At 46.5% G+C, this 22,312-nt stretch overlaps 1 protein-coding gene across 7 annotated transcripts; it reads right to left on the bottom strand.

The window, feature by feature from the left end:
* Positions 1–4,683: 4,683 nt before the first annotated feature.
* LOC116938925 (uncharacterized) lies at positions 4,684–21,333 on the bottom strand. Of its 7 annotated transcripts, XR_012934496.1 has the most exons (9): positions 20,250–21,332; positions 19,010–19,093; positions 17,292–17,464; positions 14,782–14,983; positions 12,866–12,992; positions 10,616–10,669; positions 10,051–10,081; positions 5,852–8,455; positions 4,684–4,767 (listed from the first exon to the last, which is right to left on the bottom strand). XR_012934496.1 is itself a non-coding variant. In XM_076060777.1 (8 exons), exons 2-8 carry the CDS (start codon positions 19,083–19,085, stop codon positions 8,393–8,395), a joined length of 726 nt encoding a protein of 241 aa, XP_075916892.1. In that variant the 5' UTR covers positions 19,086–19,093; positions 20,591–21,333; the 3' UTR covers positions 4,684–8,392. The 7 variants fall into 7 exon arrangements, 6 of the variants coding, with proteins under 6 accessions (XP_075916892.1, XP_032802546.1, XP_032802547.1 ...); XM_076060777.1 differs by having other exon boundaries at positions 4,684–8,455; positions 20,591–21,333; XM_032946655.2 differs by having other exon boundaries at positions 4,684–8,455.
* Positions 21,334–22,312: the final 979 nt, after the last annotated feature.

The raw sequence follows: 22,312 nt of genomic DNA, 5'->3' as shown, positions 1-22,312 counted from the left end.
ACCCCGGACCCTGGAACCGGTAGATGGGCCATGCATAGCAGCAAACGGTGGCAGCCTTGGTATTATGGGTTGTATGGTCGCGACGATTCAAATTGGGGAAGTGAGCGTTACGGGGAATGTTTTGGTTTCCACGGCCTTGGCGGTACCGTGTTTGCTGGGCGCGGATTTTTTGCAAAGGATGCCGCTTAAAATTTCGATAGAAAAGGGGTGTTTGGAATTGTCATCGGGGAAATGTATGAAATTTTGGGGACGCCTTCTAAGTTCGCGGTTGCGAACGCTGTGGTGCAGGCCGTGGTGAGCCGCACCGTTCGCGTTCCGCCTGCGACTCAAATGCTGGTGCCGCTGCGCTTTAAGAAACAGTTGCCGTTCGAAGAGCAACAAGAAGGTATATTGTTGACGCCCTCAAATGCCGTATCTCGGATGCCCACCTTGGTAGGGGCTTTGACTATTGTACCGACAAATTGCGACCCTTTCGTACAAATTGTAAATGCGGGACACGAACCGGTTGTCATTCAGGAGGGGACCACGATAGCACATGCAACGGCAGCGTCGGGTCCAGAAGGGGAGGTGTGTTTTGCAATGGGACAGAATGAGATGTTGTTGGGGGATGAAGATGATCCGGACTGGTTATGAGATCTTTATATGCAAAACCCAGAATTAACGCCTGTGCAACGGTCGTATCTACATGGGTTGCTCGTGGAATTTAAAGATGTGTTCAGTTCAGTCAAATATGACGTGGGTCGAACGTCGCTGTTGCGGCATCACATTGACACTGGGAATGCACCCCCAATCAGATTAAATACCCATCGTGTAAGCCCGCTGGAGAAAGATTGTATTCGGCGAGCCGTTAATGAGATGTTGGAACAGGAGATCATTTCTCCATCGTCCAGTCCGTGGGGAGCTCCTATTATACTCATTAAAAAGCACGATGGGGCCATACGATTTTGTGTTGACTACCGGAAATTAAACAAGGTTTCTGTAGTGGAAGCGTATCCGCTCCCACGTATTGATGATTCGCTAGACGCCTTGTCCGGGTTGAACATTTTTTTCGACCCTCGATCTATTGTTGGGCTTTTGGCAATTGCCCCTGGATGAAGAGTCTAAACCTAAAACCGCTTTCGAACGCCACAAGGGTTGTTCCAATTCAATGTACTTCAGATGGGGCTCCACTCCGCGCTGGCCACCTTCCAACGATTGATGGAGCTCGTGTTGTCAGGACTGCAGTGGGAGTCATGCTTAATATATCTGGACGATGTGATTGTTTTCAGTAAGGATTTTGACGAGCATTTGCAATGGTTGCGTGCCGTTTTTGGCAGAGTGTGGCGCGCTGGATTGAAATTTAAACCCCAAAAGTACCATTTGTTAAGGACGTCGGTTAAATATTTGGGGCACGTTGTTAGCGCGTCTGGGGCGGCCCCTGATCCAGAGAAGACGAGTTGCATGCGAACGTGGCTGGTACCGAAAACAGTAGGGGAGGTGCGTAGCTTTGTGGGCTTCGCGTCATATTACCGGCGATTTGTTAAGGATTTTGCTACGATTGCGAGGCCGTTGCACACGCTCACCAGCAAGGGTGTGAAATTTCAGTGGGGAGATGTGGAACAACGATCGTTTGAAGCGTTGCGGGCCGCGTTGGCGGATGCACCGCCGCTTGGATACCCGGATTTTAAGAAAACCTTTATTCTTGACACAGATGCCAGTGATATGGGCATAGGCGCAGTGTTGTCACAAAGGGTTGACGGTGTTGAAAAGTTGTGGCATATGGCAGCCGGGTGTTGTCTCCGGCTGAACAGAAGTATTGTGTAACACGCAGGGAGTTGCTGGCAATCGTGCGCTTTGAGTTTTTGATCCGCACTGACCACGCGGCACTACAGTACTCGTTGCGAGTTGACCAGCCATCGGGACAGATGGCCCGTTGGCTCGAGACCCTCCAGGAGTACTCTTTCATGATCCAGCATTGGAAGGGGATGCGTCATGTTAACGCTGACGCCTTGTCAAGACTGCTGCAACCAACTGACTCGTGTCGGTGTGCGGAGGGCTCACTGCGTTGCGGTCCGCCACTGCAGGACGTTCCGTCAATGTTCGTTGCAGCGGATTCAATTAGGCCAGAAGCGATTCCTGCGGTAGAATCGGGTTTGCTGGGGTTGACGTTGGGTCATTGGAAATGATTGCAGGTGGATGACTCCTCCCTGACCAGGATGAGGCTGCGTGCCTCTCGCTAAAGGGGATCGGAATATCGCCCCTTTCTAAAACTTATCACTGGTCTCCTCGTTTGCTGGGATGTTGAAGCACATAAGTTTTTCATTGTTCCGATTGTGTTGCGCGGGAAACTCATTAGTGATACGCATGACAAGTTGATGCATTTGGGGGAGAAGAAGACCGCGTTGAATTTGGGAAAGGATTTTTATTGGCCGGGAATGTATAACGATGTTCAGCGATATGTAAAAGCATGCCATGAATGTGCGCGGAGGAAGGTGCCGGCACGACCCTATCGTGTACCGTTGCAATCGATACAGGTTTCAACGAAATTGTTGCCCAAGATATGTTGGGTCCGTTTTCTGTCACCCCCCGGGGGCATAGGTATCTGCTCGTCGGGGTGGAGTACCTTACTCACTGGCCTATGGCATGGCCACTGGTGGACCAATCCACGGCGTCAATCGCCGAGGCTTTCTTGCAAGGTTATGTTTTGGATAAGGGTGCCCCGGAGCATTTGCTCACTGATCAGGGCAGAAATTTTTCGTCACGATTGATTTAAGGAGGTGTGTGATTCATTGGGGACCAAAAAGATTCGAACATCCCCATACCACCCGCAAACTGACGGGATGGTCAAGCGCTTGCATAGGGCGCTGACGTCTATACTTTGCCACCAGGTTAATACTGCACAGGATGATTGAGACCTGCATGTTGCGGCGACGCTGGCCGCTTAAAGACTGACCCTGCATGCCTCGACGGGGTACTCACCATTTTATTTGATGTATGGGCGCGAACTGGAAGCGCCGACCATTGTTAAATTGGGTGTCTACAGAAACAAGGGAAGTCATCGACGGTGCCTGCTCCTATGCAGGTGTCATTGGACCGTCTGAGATAGGCCCGGGAGGCCGCGTTGAGTAACACGGCGCGACGACAAGCCACCAATGAACGGTTGCATGGAACGCAGCGGCCTCGAGAGCCGTGGTGTGTTGGGGATAAAGCGTGGTTACATTGCCCCATGGTACCGGTGGGAACGTCCCTAAAGTTCCATCGGGCCTGGCAGGGGCCCGTTGAGATTGTTGAGGTTCTCCGAGATCAAAGTATACGAATTTGATTTGGTCATCGGACATGGTATGTTCACCCGTTGCGCCTTAAGAAGTTTGTATTGCCGGATGATGCGTCATCTCCCATCCCAGAGCAGCCTGTATTGGATGTGTCCGAGCCTGTGAGGAGGTCGCATGTGTACGCGCCTCAGAAATCTGCCCCCCGTGTGCCTGCAGGACCATCCCTATTGACTCGATGAGGGGGTTCGGGCAGGATTGCTGGCCGCAACTTCGAAATGCTGTCTGGCCCGAGCATGGACGATGGACAGTCCCGCCAGCGGATGGTCGCTGGGACAGGGACGGGGGTGTGTTGATGACCAGGAGCGGCCCTCACTTAACGGAGGAGCGAGGCCCGCCCTTGCCCCACGGTGTTCCGTGTAGGGGAAATGGGCCGGCAGCTGGAACTCGCTCCCGAGGACGGACCTTCCATTGACTTTGCGTGTCGGGGTTCTTGTACAAAGTTGTGTTGTTCATTGTTATGTCCGCGGTACTCCACTCCCCCAGGTTCAAAATATCATTGTAGCCGGTACGGCTAGATTTTTTTTTATCACGGGGGGGGGGGGATGATGTGGAGTAGGAAGGTGTGCTGGGGAAACTGCGCGATTGTGTTGATCACACGGACAGTGTGGGGTTTATCTGGGGTTAGCCTGAGGAGACGCCGTAAACAGTGGGGTCGTGTTAGGACAGCCAGGTGAAGAGGCTGGGGTGATGCGGTAACGGTTGGGCCAATTAAGCCAGAAGGGCTGTGATTGGTTGGTGCTGTTGTTGGGGCCGAGGAGGCATTGAGGTGTCTGAAAAAAGGCAGGTGCTTGAAGACACGAGGTGTGCGGAGGCACGCGGACCAATTAATTAGTGATAATGAGAATAGGGATACATTGGGTGGAGACAGAGAGAGAAGGGGAGATTGGAGTTGGGAGCTGTGCGGTGAAGACGTGGAGTTCAGAAACAGAGTTTAGAAGAGAGTTGGAGCATGGTGATAGCGAAGCCGAAGCAGTTAGCAGTGGAGTGAGCATAGTGATAGCGATTTGTGTTAAAGTCTACTGCCCTATACTAGTGTCGATCAGGGTATTTTTGTAGTTTCATGGAACGTTGCATAGGTCTAGGATTAACGAGGCATCACCGTGACCCTCCGTTGTCTTCGAGTAGCTCTCGAGGGGGGGTGGGTGCGAACAAGAAAAAGACATTGCTCTCATTTCTGTCCTTTCAATATTCGTCTTGCACCTTTCAGGAACCCATCCCACCAATGTAAAACCGGGGTTTGACTGGACGATGGCAGTTCGTCCGGTGGGTAAAAGTGGACTGCCAGGCTCAGTAGGAGGGTTTGTCGATTTTTGCCACCATTGTTGGAGGGGAAGCGAGACGGTTTGGAAAGGAGCAACCCGCACAATGAGCATTCAAAACATGGCACCTCTTTATTTGAACGGTACACCAACGGATCTCCAGTGCTCCACTTGGCTTTGCATCCATGAAAACGTGCCTGTTAACATTAACACATATATTGCACATACTAGAATGTGTAATGTGATATTCATCCTAATTACCATGTATAATACAGGTGGTCCCCACTTTTACGACTCTGCAATGCATTCATATAAACCCCGTGGTAGTAAATCGGGTCCTTGTTAATCGGACCCGATGTTCCCATAGACAGTAGAATCATCACTTGCCCATGTGGTTTTTTCCTTCCAAAGTCACATCGGGAAGCAGACTGATCAAATGCGTTCGGAATCGTTTTGGAAGATGCGTCGTAAATCCAGCTCAATTGATCCATGCATTGTATAAACATCATAGACTGTCAGACTGTCCTAAACTGGAGACAGGCTCTAATACGGTTTTCCTCACCACTATTCATATTACTATGCTCATACTAACTATAATATGCAATACTATACCAGTACTATGATTTAAAATATTGCTGCCATCATAGTTATCACCTACATTGTTGATGAAACTCGATTCAAGAGCTTCTTAGCTCATATGGCAATTATAAATAAACTTTTCATCTGTTCAAAACTGCACATTACGAATATATCATATAGATTCTACAATTTTAAATAACAATACATAACACAACACATTATAGAGCAAGACTGGCTCTACTATGTATATAGGCCTCAATAATGGCGGCCAACTTTGACAATCTGCACCTGCAATTATCAATAATGATAATTAACATTTATTAGGCACAATTCATCAAGGGATCTCAGTGCGCCATGAACGAAGTCGACATATAAGTCCGTAGTCCACTGGTCATACATGGGAAGTGTAGGCCAAGCAAAACAGATGAGTTTTAAGAGAAGACGCAAATGGGCAAGTGGGCTCGCCTCTCTAACCACTGGTGTGGGAGGTCATTCCGTGGTCTTGGCACAACGCATGCAAAGGCTCGGTCACCCCAGGTGCAGATGATAAATCAGCGGATTGGAGAATTCGTGACGGTACGTGCAGGTAATCAGTTGTTGAATGTAAAAAAAAAATGTGCAAGGCTGTTTAAGACCTTTGTATCTGAAATGTAATTGGAGGCCAATGCAGATATTTTATTATAAGGGTGGCAATGTGCTTACGGGATGAGGTTTGCGTGAGCATCCTGGCAGCAAAATTCTGGACCAGCAGTAGTCGGCCCAAGTTCTTCGTCAGAACCCCGAGTAGTAACAAAGCACTGCAATACTCTCTCAGAATAAAAGTGGATACATGATCAATTTTTAGTTTAACCGACTTCACAGGAGAAGCAGCTGTTTTAGAGATCAGATTAACAACCATAACACCATAGATCAAATTGAGTTGTACCTGCGGTGACTGCTATATCGGGGAGACGAAACGACATATTTCTGACCGAATTTGCGAGCACAAATCAGATTTGAAACACGGCAGAACAAATTATTCGGTCGTAGCTGATCACTGTTTAAACACAGCGGGTTTTCATGATATTGTTTTCTCCGATACCAAAATACTCAGCAAACCTCCCGGATACTACCATAGATTTGTCCATGAAGCCATCCTGATATACAAACATAGACACAACTTCAACCGAGAGGATGGTTTTAAATTGAGCAATCATTGGAAATATGTCATCAACCAAGTCAAACTTTAGCTGCCTTATAATTGTACAGCCATTTCCATTTCTTCCAGTTGGCTGCGCTCGTCTTTGATCACCGCTCGCCATCGCCTTTCCGTCCCCCTCTCCCCCTGCAGCATAACAAAAGGCGGCTTAACTTAGCCCCCCCCACGGCCCTTCCTGGTTCCTCCCCCCCCTTAAACTGTATATAATCTCGGGTATCTTAGAGCTCTCTTAACTTGATACAGCAATTTTGCTGTGACGGTTTCCACCTGAAGACGGAAGCTTGTGTTGCCTCCGAAACGTCGTGATATAATTTAGTTTTCATTTTTTTTATTGTACCTACGTGACTTTACCGCAAAAAAAACAAAGAGTGAATCCTTGCAGTCACGAAAGCTTCAAATCTAGAAATATTGTTTTAAGTTCACCAGGTTCTTCCATATATTATAGAAAGTAAAGCAAGTGTTATTCTATAATTAAGGATGGCTAAAGATTAATGTTAACCTTTTAACAAATAAAATAACTAAAGTAACTATCAGTATCGATCCTCCCACAAGGCCATGCGGGCAGATGTGTGGCATAGTTTGGCGCCAGCTATCGTAGAGCGTGGTTCTCTGCGGTAAGTAACGTCTTTAAAAACGACGGCGCTACTATGCCTCTCTCAATAACATTGAAGCTGAAACGCTGCCTGCGTTCCGAGATTTAGCGGTGAACGGGACCCACTGAGGAACGGTGGTGTCCAAAATGTGGGGAAAGCGTTGGCGCAGTGGTTAGCGCGCAGCGCTACAAACCCCAGCAGAGATCTGAGTTGGATTTCCCCTGACGGTCAACACCAGTGCCGATTATCTGAATCAGTTCTGGACTTGACTCCTAGGTCGACTTGGGTCTCAAATGAGTATATGGTGGTGGTGCTGGCCACCCCCTCATGGCAGTGCCGGCCACCCCCTCATGTGCAGTGCCGGCCTTCATATGTGCTAATAATAGCACTGGCCCCTACAGTCTGTAAAGGCTATAAGTGGGATCTTTGTCTTTGGGGCCTAAAGTACGGCCCATCAATCCTGAGCTAATCATGAACCAGCATTGCCCACGCGGTTTCTAATGCGGTTATCATGCCCTCCCAAACACATTCGTGTGAATGTTTGCACCATGAATAACGAGAATAACCACATGGTTTACACAGAGATGCAGGGTGGTCTGATTTGTATTCCAGGCCCCTTGTCACCAGTCTATAAGCATGGCTAGCTACGTGTGGTGAGAAATAAGTTCAACGTACGGATGTCATTGTCATGAATAAATAAATAAATACGATATTGAAGACGAAATAATAGATATGTTTGGCATTCAGGAGATCTCTTTGGCTATTTGTCTGACATGCTTTTTCCGTTGGGAAATCCTGAAAGAGCCGTGAAGTGTGTCTGATCATCTGTTAACAGTTCCCCAGATTTGACACAAGCATTTAATGTAGCTAACCCCAATGTGTTTGGAATCACCTAGTCTCGTGTCTTGGCATCTTCATTCTGGCTCTCTGTCTTCACTCCAAATCACCCTTTGATTACAACCACTGACTTTGAAGTGTGACTGTAATTTTACAAAATAATTACTGCTATTAAGTTACATTTTTTTATGTAATTGTGGAAGTTTGTCTGTCGGCTGGCAAGAATTGCATGGCAACCTAGCCACGTAAAATATATAAAAAAATTATATACTAGGTAAGGCACACTAAATACTCTAAACTCATGTTGATTCTCATGTTGATGCACCTCCAATAAGCACGGTAGGCTGCGTATGGTTCAAAAGAAGTTCAGTTCGACATAAAAAACGGAGGGCCCGGAAATAATCCATGCAATGACCATGGGGAGAAAGAGAGAGAGAAAACATGCGGACTACAAAATATACAACAGGCATCGTCAGGATCGGGAGTGAACCCACGACCTCCTGCATAACATGCGAGGGAGATAACATCTCACTGCCACCACAGATCTGCATGCAGAGAGAGAGAGACAGAAAGAGAAATGAGATCTGTAGAGGAACTGATTCCCAGCTCTGTAGATCACGGTAGCCAGCATTCTTCTTGGTGGCATTTTTGAAAGAAGCTCTTCCCTTCGTCATTCTGCTAAGGACAACCAGGAGGAAGAGAGAGAGAGAGAGGGGTGGCACAACAGTCAGGACGCATAGCGTTGTCGTTATACACGGTGGCACAAAAGTCAGGACACAGGGTTATTATTATACAGGGTGGCTGAAAAGTCAGGACACAGAACGTTACTACAGGATATTATATTTATGTTAACGAATGTTGAAGCTGATTTTCATTATTAACATTTTGCACGTATGCATGAATTATCTTTTGAAAATATTTTAGGATTTTTTTCTATTAACAAGTAGGCTTTTGCAACCAATATCCATAATATAGGATTTTGGGGTTAGATAGCTACGTACTTAGTGCTGTGTGGACGCAAATAATAAAATAATGCATTGTTTAAATGCATGCCTATATAGGCCACCATACTTCAAGAGGGATTACCGTTGGTACGGTTATTTTAATACACACAATGGACAGGAAGAGCAAGATCAAAGGGCTCGCATAATGCACATTCATAATGTACGTTGACTCAGTAACCCCCCCCCCTCCACACTTTGCACAAGAGCGCAGAAGTGTGGTCACCACATTTACGCCTCTATATAAGGAACAAATAAATCTGGCTGTCGCCTGATGAAGCTAGTTGTAATTACTGGCGAAACGTCGTAATCAGATTGTAAATGTTGTGGCATGGCTCGCCTACATACCGGTGTGCTGGACTAGTGACGAATTTGCATGATCTGTTTACGTGACAACCCTTACGAGTTGGCTGTGTCGGGTGGTGGCGGGTTTTAACGACACGTATATTTACGCGATCTAACCCAAATAAAACCTCTAATGGAGGGTGCATAACCTTTACACTATCACCCAGGAATACGAAGACAAAGGGACATAAATAATAACGAAAATAATAAGTAAAATGTTAACTTAAAGAACATTGAATTAAACTGTTTTATTGTCAGTGTTAAAATAAATTTCATAATCTTACTCTACTCCCCTGTCCTCTTACTCGGTTGTTCGCGAACAACACTTGCCCCAACATCCCTGTCAAAGGCTACAAGGCAAATCCTTGTCTGTAATGAAAAAATAAAATAATTTGTTCATTCATAATATAATCATCCCACAGAATAGAAGCGATGCTCGTCTTGCAATGGGGTTCCGTTTCTGACACCAATTTGAGTCTGCGTGTTCTCTCTCCCCCCGTGGTCGTAGTGTGGATTTGTATCCGGGTCCTCTGTTTTTTGCCACCACATTTAGAATCAACATGCATTTAGAGGATTTGGCTACTGCTATAAAACTCCACATGATGTTAATATAAATAAATGTAATATTAATAAATAACATGTAAAATAAAGTCACGTAAAAAGAAAATATGTTTTATTTTCAGGTACTTTAAGTCCTGGAAGGGGCATAATGAGTCCCAGGGACTTGTTACATCGAGCGGAGAATCACTCAGCCAAACAAAATTTATTCCACAGTTCGGCTCGTAAGTTATGAGCGAAAGTCAGATGGTTAAGAATAATAACGTCTTATGGCGCTCCATTCGCAATTGTGGACGTGATTAAGTGCAGATGTTCGTCAGCCAGGTGGATGTTCGTAAGTGTGGATGTTTGTAAGTCGGATGCCTGTACCTGTCTCGATGGAGGGATTGAGATGTTCCTTCTGTCTGAAACAAACAAAGCAGATGCTTCGGTTAAACGTGAGTCCAGCGACTCCTCGTGCACCACGCTAGGAGTAGGTGCGTTCCTGAATATTTTAAACTGCGTTGAGTTTAAACGCATTATAAGCAAAAACACTATTTCGCCATAAATAACAGTGACATGTCGTGACAAATAATTGAAGGCACGCCTCCATTGCGTTACTGCATCACTCTGTGCACTGTATCACTGTACCGCTCAGCCACGCAGCGCAATACAGTAGTTTGTCATCGACTGCTTGGAAACCGCATCATTACCATGTGCGATCCACGTTATAATAGCGCGTGAGTTCTGTGTTATGACGGTGCGCATGCCACGCTAATACTGTGCACGACTGCTCAATTATGATGTTACTTAACTTCCATACCCAACAAGGACACCAAAGTAACAATTATTATTTTCTGTTTGAACAAACTCAGGTCTAATCGAATCTGTCACCCTGTATAACAACCCGATTTGCCCTGACTGTTGGACAAATCCTGGCTAATGTGGAATGTACTTATTCGTTTGCTTCTCTTCATCTCCCTCCACTCTCTTCATTCTTGATCTCCTCCTGCACATATCGCGAGCAGAGCACAGAGTAGCAGCGGTCACAATGAGAGAGCAGAGATCAACAAACATCCACAAGCATCCACAGACATCCACAAGCATCCACAGACATCCACAAGCATCCACAGACATCCACAAGCATCCACAAACATCCACAAGCATCCACAGACATCCAAAATATTCCACAAGCATCCACAGACATCCACAGACATTGACAGACAGAAAACATTCACAAGCATCCACAGACATCCACAAGCATCCATAAGCATCAACGAGCATCCACACGGGCATCACTGACTTTGTGCAGTGTTGGTTCTATAGGGAGTGTTGTTTCTATGGGCATTCTTGAGTCCATGGGCAGTGTTGATTCTGTGGTGCGGTGTTGAGTCTATGAGTGGCACTGTTGTGCCTTTGGGCAGTGTTGTGTCTATTGACTCTTCTTCTTTGGTTCTTTCGGTAAAGTCACGTAGAATGAGAATAAAATAATAAATTGATAAAATAAAATAACACAATAATATTCTCACGACGTTTCGGCCACAACACAAGCGGCCTTCATCAGGTGAAGGGGGCGAGACTGTCTGGTAGACACAATTTTTGGTGGACTCGCAGTAAAACACGACACAAATCTCACAGCGCGTGACTTTACCGAAAGAACCAAAGAAGATGAATCATTGCAGTCACGAAAGCTTTAAATCGAAATCTATTGACTCTGTTTAGTTTATAGTGCATTGTTGAGTCTATGGGGGATAGTCTTGAGTCTATGGGGGGCAGTGTTGAGTCTATGGGCAGTGTTGAGTCCATCCCTGCACACTGATCACCATATTTCGTTGCTTTCCTACTTCTCCAAACTCCTCGAATTTGTCGTTCACATCCGACTCAATCCTACACCTCTTCTCTATCCCCTCCAGCAGTCTGATTTCCGTCCACTCCATTCCACCGAAACTGCTCTCCTCCCCGTGCACATCAACTTGGCTAACTCACGTCACTCAGACCTTTCATCTGCCATGATTTCGCTCGACCTGTCTGCGGCTTTCAACACCCTTGATCACTCCATCCTCTTATCCACTCTGTCTAACCTCGGTATCTCTGGTGCCCCACTTCATTGGTTCCGCTCTTAGCTCACTTACCGTTCATCCACTGTCTATTTTAACCGTGGTTCTTCCTCCCCCACCCCCGCCACGGTTGCCATCCCCCAGGGTTATGGACTTGGTCCTCACCTATTCTCCCTTTCCACGTCCCCCCTCGAGCCCATCCTTTCTTCTTTCAATCTCTCTCATTACCTATTTGCCAACGACACTCAAATCTTATTTTCCTTTCAGGCTCTTACACCCGACCTTTCCGACCATATCTCATCCTGCCTAATGGCCATCCAAGCATGGATGACACAACATTTCCTTTCCCTTAACCATTCTAAAACCACTGTGCTCTACTTCCCCGCCTCCCGCTCTCCTCCTCTTCCCCCCTTCCATATCTTTCCCCCGGCTCAGTCTCACTTCCTTCGCTTCTGTACAAATTATTGGCATCACCTTTGATTTCTCATTTGCCTTCACTTCCCACATCGCCAATATCACTTCCATGCCACTTCCATCCTTTCAAGATCAGAAAAATGTGCCCCCTCATCACTATCACTGTTGCGAAACTTCTTGTGCACTCCCTTAGTTTTCACTCGTCTGGATTATTGAGACTCGTTCCTGGTCGGTCTCCTTGCCGACGCCCTTGCCCCTCTTACCTATCTTCTCTCATTTCCTTATATGTCCCATCACACCTGCTCCGGTCACAAGCTGCCTATCTTCTTGCGGTCCCTCCTCCACCCTGTGGCCGATCTCTCTTTCGCTCCTTCTCTCTGCTTGCTTCCTTACACTGGAAAAAAACTCCTCCACATCCAACTCTCCCCCTGGCTCTCTTCTTTTCGCATTGCCCTCAGTTCCTATCTCCTTTCTCTTGCCTTTTATTTTCCTCTTCCGCCACCCTAACCAGCACAACCTAGCGCCCCTAACCCCTCCCCAGCCACAGCCTCCACCTTTGCTCCTTCCACCCTAGTCACTACCCCATTCCTATCCCTTTGCCATTTTGTACTATAGTCGGTAAGCATTTTCAAGTGCTTTGGCGAACGGTGCTTTATAAATCCTAAATATAATATAATGGGAGGCAGTGTTGAGTTTATCGTCAGTACCGACTCTATGGGCAGTGTGTGACTCACCGTTTTTTAACAGCGACACAGCTCGCCAGGAGAACGGCAATCGCCACGATCAGCATGATGGCAGCAATGACTCCGACCCTCTCAGAGGCTGAGGGCGAGGCCATAGGGCTGTCCATCTTAGAAGTCACTGCATGAACAAAATACAAACGGGATCCCCATCTCCTCCTAATGCTCTTGCCACACAGGGACAGCTGACATTGTGTATATATGTGTGTATGTTGATTGGTGTGGTCGTGTAGCGGTTTGTGCACTGCGCTACGAACTCGGCGACACAAGTTTGATTCTCACTCATGGCCACCAACAACAGTAACAATTATCTGAACCAGTTGTGGGCCTCCCCTAGGTCGATTTAGCGTCAAATGAGTACGTGGTGTGATAATTAAACTTCGTTACTACGGAAACAAAGGCGGCAGGACATGGTGCTGACCACCCACCCCTCGTGTGCCATGCCGGCCTTCATAGGTGCTCGCTTACAGCACTTGTTAAAGGCTATATGGGAGATGTTAGATACTGCCGTCTTGATCGTCAGCATTTTATTAGCGGAGAACATCACAAGTCCTAGGAATAGGTTTTACCCTTTTAACTGGCACAAAAACTGACACCTTTATTCAAGGCATCATGTTTGCAATGACCACAACACAAGCAGTCAAAATGCAAACAAAAAAGACAACTCTGATAATAATATGCACTGTCTTTGAATTTGATTGGTGCAGTGCATATTATTATCAGAGTTGTCTTTTTTGTTTGCATTTTGACTGCTTGTGTTGTGGTCATTGCAAACATGATGCCTTGAATAAAGGTGTCAGTTTTTTTGTGCCAGTTAAAAGGGTAAAACCTATTCCTATATCTTGTTTCTGGCAAAGGAGGTCTCATAATGTTAATGCTCACCCCGAGCCGTCAATACTCTGATAGTGCGCTGTTTTTGAGTTGTACGCCTTTTGGCGTCTTCTGGTCCAACACCAATGGAGACTAGGCTCTAAGAAAAGCTGTCTCGGGTGTGGATCAATCAAATTCAAGGACAGTGCATATTATTATCAGAGTTGTCTTTTTTTGTTTGCATTTTGACTGCTTGTGTTGTGGTCATTGCAAACATGATGCCTTGAATAAAGGTGTCAGTTTTTGTGCCAGTTAAAAGGGTAAAACCTATTCCTATATCTTGTTTCTGGCAAAGGAGGTCTCATAATGTTAATGCTCACCCCGAGCCCTCAATACTCTGATAGTGCGCTGTTTTTGAGTTGTACGCCTTTTGGCGTCTTCTGGTCCAACACCAATGGAGACTAGGCTCTAAAAAAGCTGTCTCGGGTGTGGACCAATCAAATTCAAGGACAGTGCATATTATTATCAGAGTTGTCTTTTTTGTTTGCATTTTGACTGCTTGTGTTGTGGTCATTGCAAACATGATGCCTTGAATAAAGGTGTCAGTTTTTGTGCCAGTTAAAAGGGTAAAACCTATTCCTATATCTTGTTTCTGGCAAAGGAGGTCTCATAATCACAAGTCCTGTGCACAGACTGTGTTGACTTGTTGATGGGTGGTTTGAGTGCAGCAGACCCTCCACGGCGTGCCACAGAGCACGGGGGTCACGAGCCGACTCATTCACGTACAGAACATAGAACTGTCTGCAAAACTCAATAGTATGTCGGTTAGCAGATCTGCAGGTGGCTCTGTAAGCGAGTAGTTGGACAGTCTCGAAACCCGAGACATTGATGCTCCAGGGGTCCCCTAGGTTAAATAAAACATATACTGGTAACTTCTCACTCATCCCGTGACCTACTCTAAACCCTGAGAGTCACATCCTCCTCCTGCTCTCTCCTAGTGCAGCACAGGCACCCATGACAGTGGTCGCCAAGGGTGTCCCTTTGGCTAAAGTTATATATAAAGCAACTACTGGTGACTCCTCACTCACTCACTGACTCACCGGAAGATGGACTCAGGACCCTGAGGGTCACGTAGGCCTCTCCTTCGTAGTACATGTTGAGTAGCAGGACGCTGCAGCAGTAGGTCCCGGAGTCGGACTCGCGCACATCAGACAAGGAGATGGAGGCGTTGCAGGTCGAGAAGTCTCCGATCCATGCAGCTCGCGGGATCATGGGCCAGGGGACGCCGTCCATCATGAGGATCTGGGCCGGCCGGAAAGAGGTGAAGAAGTGTTTATATATATAGAGATAGATATATAGACGTGTAGAGAAGCATGGTGGGCACGTAGAGATACATAGAGACACGTAGATATAGAGTGAAATAGAGAGACTTTTGACTTTTAAAACAACGTTTATTGCCGCCAATAGCAACAGCACTCGAGGTGATCCCAATACGAAATACAGTCACCAGAAACAAATAACACAACCACGATAAAACGCCACGCCGACGAGCGAGCACTTTAGAAGGTGAAGATGAGGGTGTCGTTCACGCTGGTACAGAGGGCTTTTCCGGCCCCCCAGCGTTCGAAGAAGAGAGACGGAGAGAGAGATATCTGAAGATACGTAGAGACACGGAGAGAAAGAGAGCTAGAGAGAGATGCATAGGGAAGCGTGGGGACACAACGAGAGAGAGAGAGACCCATTAGAGACACGTAGAGATAGACATACACGTCGAGACAGGTAGAGAGAGACCCATAGAGACATGTAGTGAGAGAGAGGGATAGAGACACGTGCAGATGCATAGAGAGAGAGAGAGAGAACCCCATAGAGACACGTAGTGAGAGTTAGAATGATAGACGCGTAGAGACATGTTGAGAGAGAGAGACCCAAAGAGAAAAGTAGTGAGAGAGAGGGATAGAGACACGTGCAGATGCATAGAGAGAGAGAGAGAACCCCATAGAGACACGTAGTGAGAGTTAGAATGATAGACGCGTAGAGACATGTTGAGAGAGAGAGACCCAAAGAGACACGTAATGAGAGAGGAAGATAGAAAGATACGTCGAGACACACACACACAGACCCATAGAGACATGTAGAGAGATATCCATAGAGATGCGTAGAGAGACAGAGAGAGATCCATGGAGACACGTAGCGAGAGAGAGATAGAGGCGTGGAGATACAGACACATAGATATTTATAGATAGAAAAGCTTTGGGGACACCATCGATTGTGAGGATCTGGGCCAGCAGGACGTGGTTGAGAGATGTTTTGGGTCTCCACGGTGACTAGGAGATGTAAACTACCTCGCCTGTTTTAAAGGAAGTCGTGGATTTGATTTCGACACTCACGATGCCTGTATATTTGGAGTTTGTGTTTCTCTCTCGCCGTGGTCACGTGGATTTTTCTCCGGGTTCTCTGGGTTTTCCTTTCCACATTTAGCATGAACATCGTGCCTTTAGACTAGTTGGCTGCTATATATTTCCACGTGATAAGCCATTTCGTTGAGCTATCATTTGTGAAAGCCTGGTCGCTTTTGAAAAAAACTATTAGTAAAAGAGAAATTACTTCAACAAGTGCAGCACAGTGAAGAAACATAATTGTACAGATATTTATAGAGTACCGGAGATCAATATAACGTATTATTAATTAATTAATTGCAGTGTGTTTATTGCTTTACTTTATTTTTAGCTTTCTGTATTAAATAATAGTAAAAAAATCCAAAGTTCGTTATCATGAAACTTAATTTATAGAATATCCAATGCATATCGAGGTATTGCTGTACTTAATGATTGTTTGATTTTTTTTTATTATACGGGATTATTGCATTCTTAGTTAGGGTCGAGGAGTTATATTTGAGGGACCATTTTTTGCCAGTATCATACGTACTTATCAAATACTAACATTATTATTACGAGGTCGCTTCTGAAAAATGCTACATAGCTAAGTGGGAATTACCTGGTAAAATAAAAGTTTAGTTTAGTTGGTATAGAGAGTTATAGATTTGAAGCTTTCGTGACTGCAAGGATTCATACTCTTTGGTTTTTTTCGGTAAAGTCACGTAGGTAAAATAAAATAAATGAAAACAACTAAATAAAATCACGACGTTTCGGAGGCAACACAAGACTCCGTCTTCAGGTGGAACAGTCACAGCAAAATAGCTGTATCTTTTGAGGAAGGTTAGTGTCTCGATGAGCTGTGACTTCTTGTCTCGTCTGTTAAAAGCTCTAACATATAGGTGAAATTCCTCCCCGCAGAGGGCATTAATTCTAGGGGAATTTCACCTATCTGTTAGAGCTTTTAACAGACGAGACAAGAAGTCACAGCTCATCGAGACGCTAACCTTCCTCAAAAGATACAGCTATTTTGCTGTGACTGTTCCACCTGAAGACGGAGGCTTGTATTGCCTCTGAAACGTCGTGATTTTATTCAGTTGTTTTCATTTATTTTATTTTACCTACGTGACTTCACCGAAAAACCCCAAAGAATATGGTATAGAGAGAGTCTATGCATCTCTATGCATCTCTACGCGTTTTTATATAGGTCTGCGAGTCTCTCACAAGTCTCCTCTTACCTTGTCCCCTCTCTCAACCATATCCCACTCCACCACGGTGCTCTGCACCCCAACGGTGCCGCAGGGGAAGGAGCATCCGAGCGTGGCCGTAGCCCCGGCTTGCACCACCACCACACCCGGTGGGCCCTCCACAGCAAGCTTAGCAGCAGCTCCCACCTTGCAGAGCACCGCGCCTGGCACGGCCAGCCAGAGTTGGTGGGAAGGAGGGGGAGGAGGAGGGGGTTGGAGAACAGCACAAGGACAATGCAAACAAACACTGATGTGATGGTAATGTACGCAGTGCCCCTTGGAAATGATTGGCCTACACCAGAGCTACAGCCTCCTTGCCTCAGCAATTATAGTCCAGAGAACAACGCCAAAGGGCGAGCAGTACAAGGACAATGCAAACAAACACGTTTTTATAATATCGTTACACATTCTCCTTAAAACTGATTGGCCTATACCACAGCTACAGCCTCCTCCTTAATGGTCTTGTCTCTGCACCAGTGTTAAACCAGGGAACAATTCCAAAAGGCGAACGGTACAAGGACAATGCAAACAAACATATGTATGTTGACATTTTTTTCCACCATACGTAGCCAACCGTGCTAATCAGAGGTGCAGGGAAGGCCAACAAACTAAGGACAAAATAGCAGTTCCGAAGAAATGGGTTTGCAAATCTAGTTATCGGAAGGAAGAGCGTTCCAGATGGCCAAAGAAGCGCATCTGAAAGCGTGCGAAGATGCGGTGACCATCTGCGTTCGATCGATAGCCAATAGCCACTAGCTGCGAGGATGACCATAGTTCGTGTGATGATGGTTTATCATCAAAAATGCATTGATAATAACGAAAGCATTTGATAATGTGCGATACTGCCAAAAAATGGTCCCACGGATATAACTGCTGAACCCGAGCTATGAATGCAATAATCCCGTATAATAAAAATGACAATAAATAATTAAGTGCAGCAATACCTCGATATGGGTAGTATATTCTACAAATCAATTTTCGTTACAACGAACTTCGGATTTGTTTACGACTTTATTACACAGAAAGCTAAAAATAGAGTAAAAAATAAACACACTGAAATAAATAAATTTTACATTATATTGACCTCCAGTACTCTTAGAATATCAAAAAAATTACGTTTCTTCACTATGCTGCGTTTGTTTCAGTAATTTATCTTTTAATACTATACGTATTCTTGGGTCTTTCGGTAAAGTCACGTAGATAGGTTAAAAGAAAAAAAAAACTACGTTTCGATCGCAACACAAGCAATCATCATCAGGAGAAAAATTAGCGGAAAAGCTGCTGAGGCAGGATGTTTTAAATGTTTGAAATGGGTGTACGGTTTGAAATAGAATATTATTTTCTATAAAAAAATACTTAAAAACTAAAACTATTTTGTATTCTACCAGGTGTAAGGCCAACTGAGTTAAGCAGCTCGTTTCTCTTCACTTAGAATCGTCACCCATTTCGAGTAATTGACTCCATTAAATGTCCACATGGTGATGATATACCACGTAGATGAGCTATACTTTTTGACCGCCAGGTCGCTTCTGAAAAAGTCACACAGCTCGGTGGGCGGTACCTGGTAAAATACAGACAGAACAGAAATAAAAGTGGATGGAGGGAAATCCGACGTATTAATCCTTGTCATTACCGTAAACACGTTTTGAAAACATTTTTATCGCATCGTGCAATTATTTTTCAATAGATTTTTGTCGTCTTAAACTTACAAGACAAGAGTAGAGCTAGGGTCTGCAAGGTTTGGCCAAGGTTCAGCCTTGATTGGTACAGCCTCGCGAATGCCATGGCGAGATCTGTGAAGAGAAGCGATGACAACGCTCGCATTAGCTCCATTGTAACGAGTTTGAGCCACCGCCCGAAACGTCAGACTTGTAGGTAGTGCGAGTGGGCGGGTGGGTGATTGAGTGGGTGATTGAGTGAGCGGATGGGTGGGTAAGTGAATGGCTGAGTGGGTGGAAGGGTGAGTGAATTGGTAAGTGGGTGGATGAGTGGGTGGGTGAGTGGGTGAGTGAGAGAGTGTGTGTGTGGGGAGCTGTGGCGCAGCAGCTAACGTGCTGCACTACGAACCCGATATCTACCTGAGTTCAATTCCCGATGACGGTCACCAGCAACACCACCAGTCAAGGCAGCGATTACTTGTACCGGTGCTGGGCCTCCACTAGGTCGACTCAGCCTCAAATGAGTAACCTGATTGGGCCGATGTGTATTAAATAAATATCCTCACTAGGGAGACAAAGGAGGTATGGTGCTGGCCACCCGCCCCCAGGATGTAGGGGCAACAGCACTTGCCTCTACAACCTGTTAGCTATACGTGGGGATCTTTGTGTGTCATAGGTGCTGCTATTCGTTGGTAACAGCAATTGCCCCTACAGCTGGTTAGAGGCTATAGGGGGATCTTTGTTCTTTTAAGAGCAGCATATGTGTGATCGATAAGATAAAAAAGTATCAAATGTCTTGCTAGTTCGCATTCCACACTGTACAATATACGCCTGACCTATGATGCACCACGCATTCTTTCAATATTACGGGTAGGCACGCAAATAACTTTACAGACTCAAAGCAAAGAGACCCATAAACTCACCCCACAGAGACCCAAAGACTCACCACACAGATACCCGTAGACTCATCATACAACGACCCATAGACTGACAGCACACAGATACTCAAAGACTCACCACACAGATACCCGTAGACTCACACCACACAGAGGCCCATAAAGGCACATAGAGACTGTGAATATATTCAGTGCTGCGTGCATCGCAGCGATTGGTATTTCGCAATCCGAAAGGCATTACAGCTCCTCCGATTAGCACGGTTGGCGACCTACAGTGCGAAATAAGTTCAATATACGTCCAAAACAACAATAATTATAATAGTATGTTAATGCTTGTATATGAATAATAATAAAAAAACATAGCGCCTGGAGTAGTCAATCACAGCTTCACTCACCTCACTGAAGAAACCGGCTCTGCTAACCACGGCAGGATGAGGAGGTGTCAATAGGTCTCTGTGATGAGTCTATGGGTCTCTGTGTGGTGACTCTATGGGTTTCTGAGTCTGTGGGTGTATGTGTGATGAGTCGATGGGTGTCTGTGTGATAAGTCTATGGGTGTCTATGTGAGTATACGGCTCGTTGTGTGACTCTATGGGTTCCTGTACTACCCTTTGAGTCAATAGCTGAGAGTGGACAAGCAAGCGGCTGCGCACATAGACTCTCTCTCTCTCCGCGTGGAAGATTTCGCAAGTTGCTCAGTCAGATGATGAACCGGAAAAGTAACATGTCTGCATACCTGAGGATGAGCATGAAAGAACGCGTGAGAGATTGCAGGCCGATGTGATTCATCCTATACCTAGAGGGTGGGCCCCCAGGAGGGGGCCCACCCCCTCCTGGGGGCCCATACCCCGTGTCGCCAAGGCGATCGCTCGTCACGAGTGCTCACGTCACATTGAACACAGCTGACTCTCAATGGGTTAAAGTGATGTATTGCGGGTGACTGAGTGAGTGGGTGAGAAGGAGGTACAGCTGGTAAATGAGTGGGTAAATGAGTGAACTAGCGGGTGGGTGAGTGAATAGGTGATTGAGTGGATATGCGAGTCGGTAGATAAGTGGGTAAGTGAGTGTGTGTGAGTGGGTGGATGAGTAGGTGTGTTAGTGTGTGTGAATGGGTGGGTGGTTGAGTTAGTGGGTGATTGGGTGAGTGGGTGGTTGAATGGGTGGGTGAGTAGGTGTGTGAGTGTGTGTGAGTTGGTGGGTGGTTGAGTGGGTGTGTGAGTGGGTGAGCGAGTGGGTGGGTCAGTGGGTGTGAGATGGGGTGAGTGAGTGGGTGGGTGGTTGAGTGGGTGAGTGGGTTTGTGTTTGAGTGGGTGGATAAATTGTTGAGTGAGTGGGTGAGTGGGTTGGTGAGTGCTTGAGTGGTTGGGTGAGTTGGTGTGAGATGGGGCGATTGAGTGGGTGAATGAGTAGTTGGACCTGGGATTGGTGAGTGGGTGAGTCCGCTCGTGGGTGAGTGGGTTAGTGAGCGCGTGGGTTTTGTGGGATGGGTCGGTGGTGTGGGTGGAGAGGATGGGGTGGACGGGAATGGTCGGTGGGGTGAGTGGGTGGGTGGGTGTGCTGAATGAGGTGATGTGGGCGTGCTGGGATAGGGATGTGTGGGGGAGGGGAGGAGCAGAGTCCAGAGTAAGGACTGAGATACTGGGGTCAAGGGGTTATAGGGCCAGGGTAAAGTGGCTATAGGGCCAGGGTAGAGTGGCTATAGGGCTAGGGGAGAGTGGCTATAGGGCCAGGGGAGAGTAGCTATAGTGCCAGGGTCGAGTGGTATATGAGCAGGGGAGAGTGGCTATTGGGCCAGGTGAGAGTGGCTATACGGCCAGTGGATAGTGGGTAAGTGGGTGGGTGCGTTGGAGAGTGGGTGAGTGAGTGAGTGGGAGAGTAATTGGGTAAGGGAGGGTATGGATGGGTTAGTGAGTGAGTGGATGTTGAGGAGGAGCCATACTCCTGGCTCTGCCAGGAACGATGGTGCAGGAGTTAGAGCGCTGCACTATGAAACAAGCGGAGACCCGAGTTCGATTCCCGCTCATTGCCACCAACACCATCAGTGACGATTATCTGAGCCGGTCCTGGGCCTCCCCTAGGTCGACTAAGCCTAACATGATTACCTGCTTTGGTGTGCAGTAAACATCGTCACTGGGGAGACAGTGGCGGTCCGGGCGTGGTGCTGGCTACCCGCCCCCTCTTGTGCAGTGCTCGCATTCATAGGTGCTGCCACTCGCTAACAGCACTTGTCCCAACAGCCTGCTGTAGTCTATAGGGGGATCTTTGTCTTTGTATATCTGTGCACGATCCACCAACCCTCGGTTGCTGTGCTCACGATGAGTCGTAGTTTTGCTTAATCTTAATTGGTGGCTTTCCAATGCAACAGGCATGCAGCGTTAGAAGAAAACAGATTTGGTGATATCTCCGACAGGCCAGACCCAGGTACCATGGGTTGACAACTGTGCCAGGCTATATGCAA

Source organism: Petromyzon marinus, chromosome 5 (genome assembly GCF_048934315.1).
Source record: "Petromyzon marinus isolate PM22_M1 ecotype Great Lakes invasive population chromosome 5, UKy_Petmar_22M1.pri1.0, whole genome shotgun sequence".
Taxonomy (NCBI): Eukaryota; Metazoa; Chordata; class Hyperoartia; order Petromyzontiformes; family Petromyzontidae; genus Petromyzon; species Petromyzon marinus.
The sequence above is the reverse complement of the archived record's forward strand: the minus strand, read 5'-3'. Positions and strand labels throughout refer to the sequence as shown.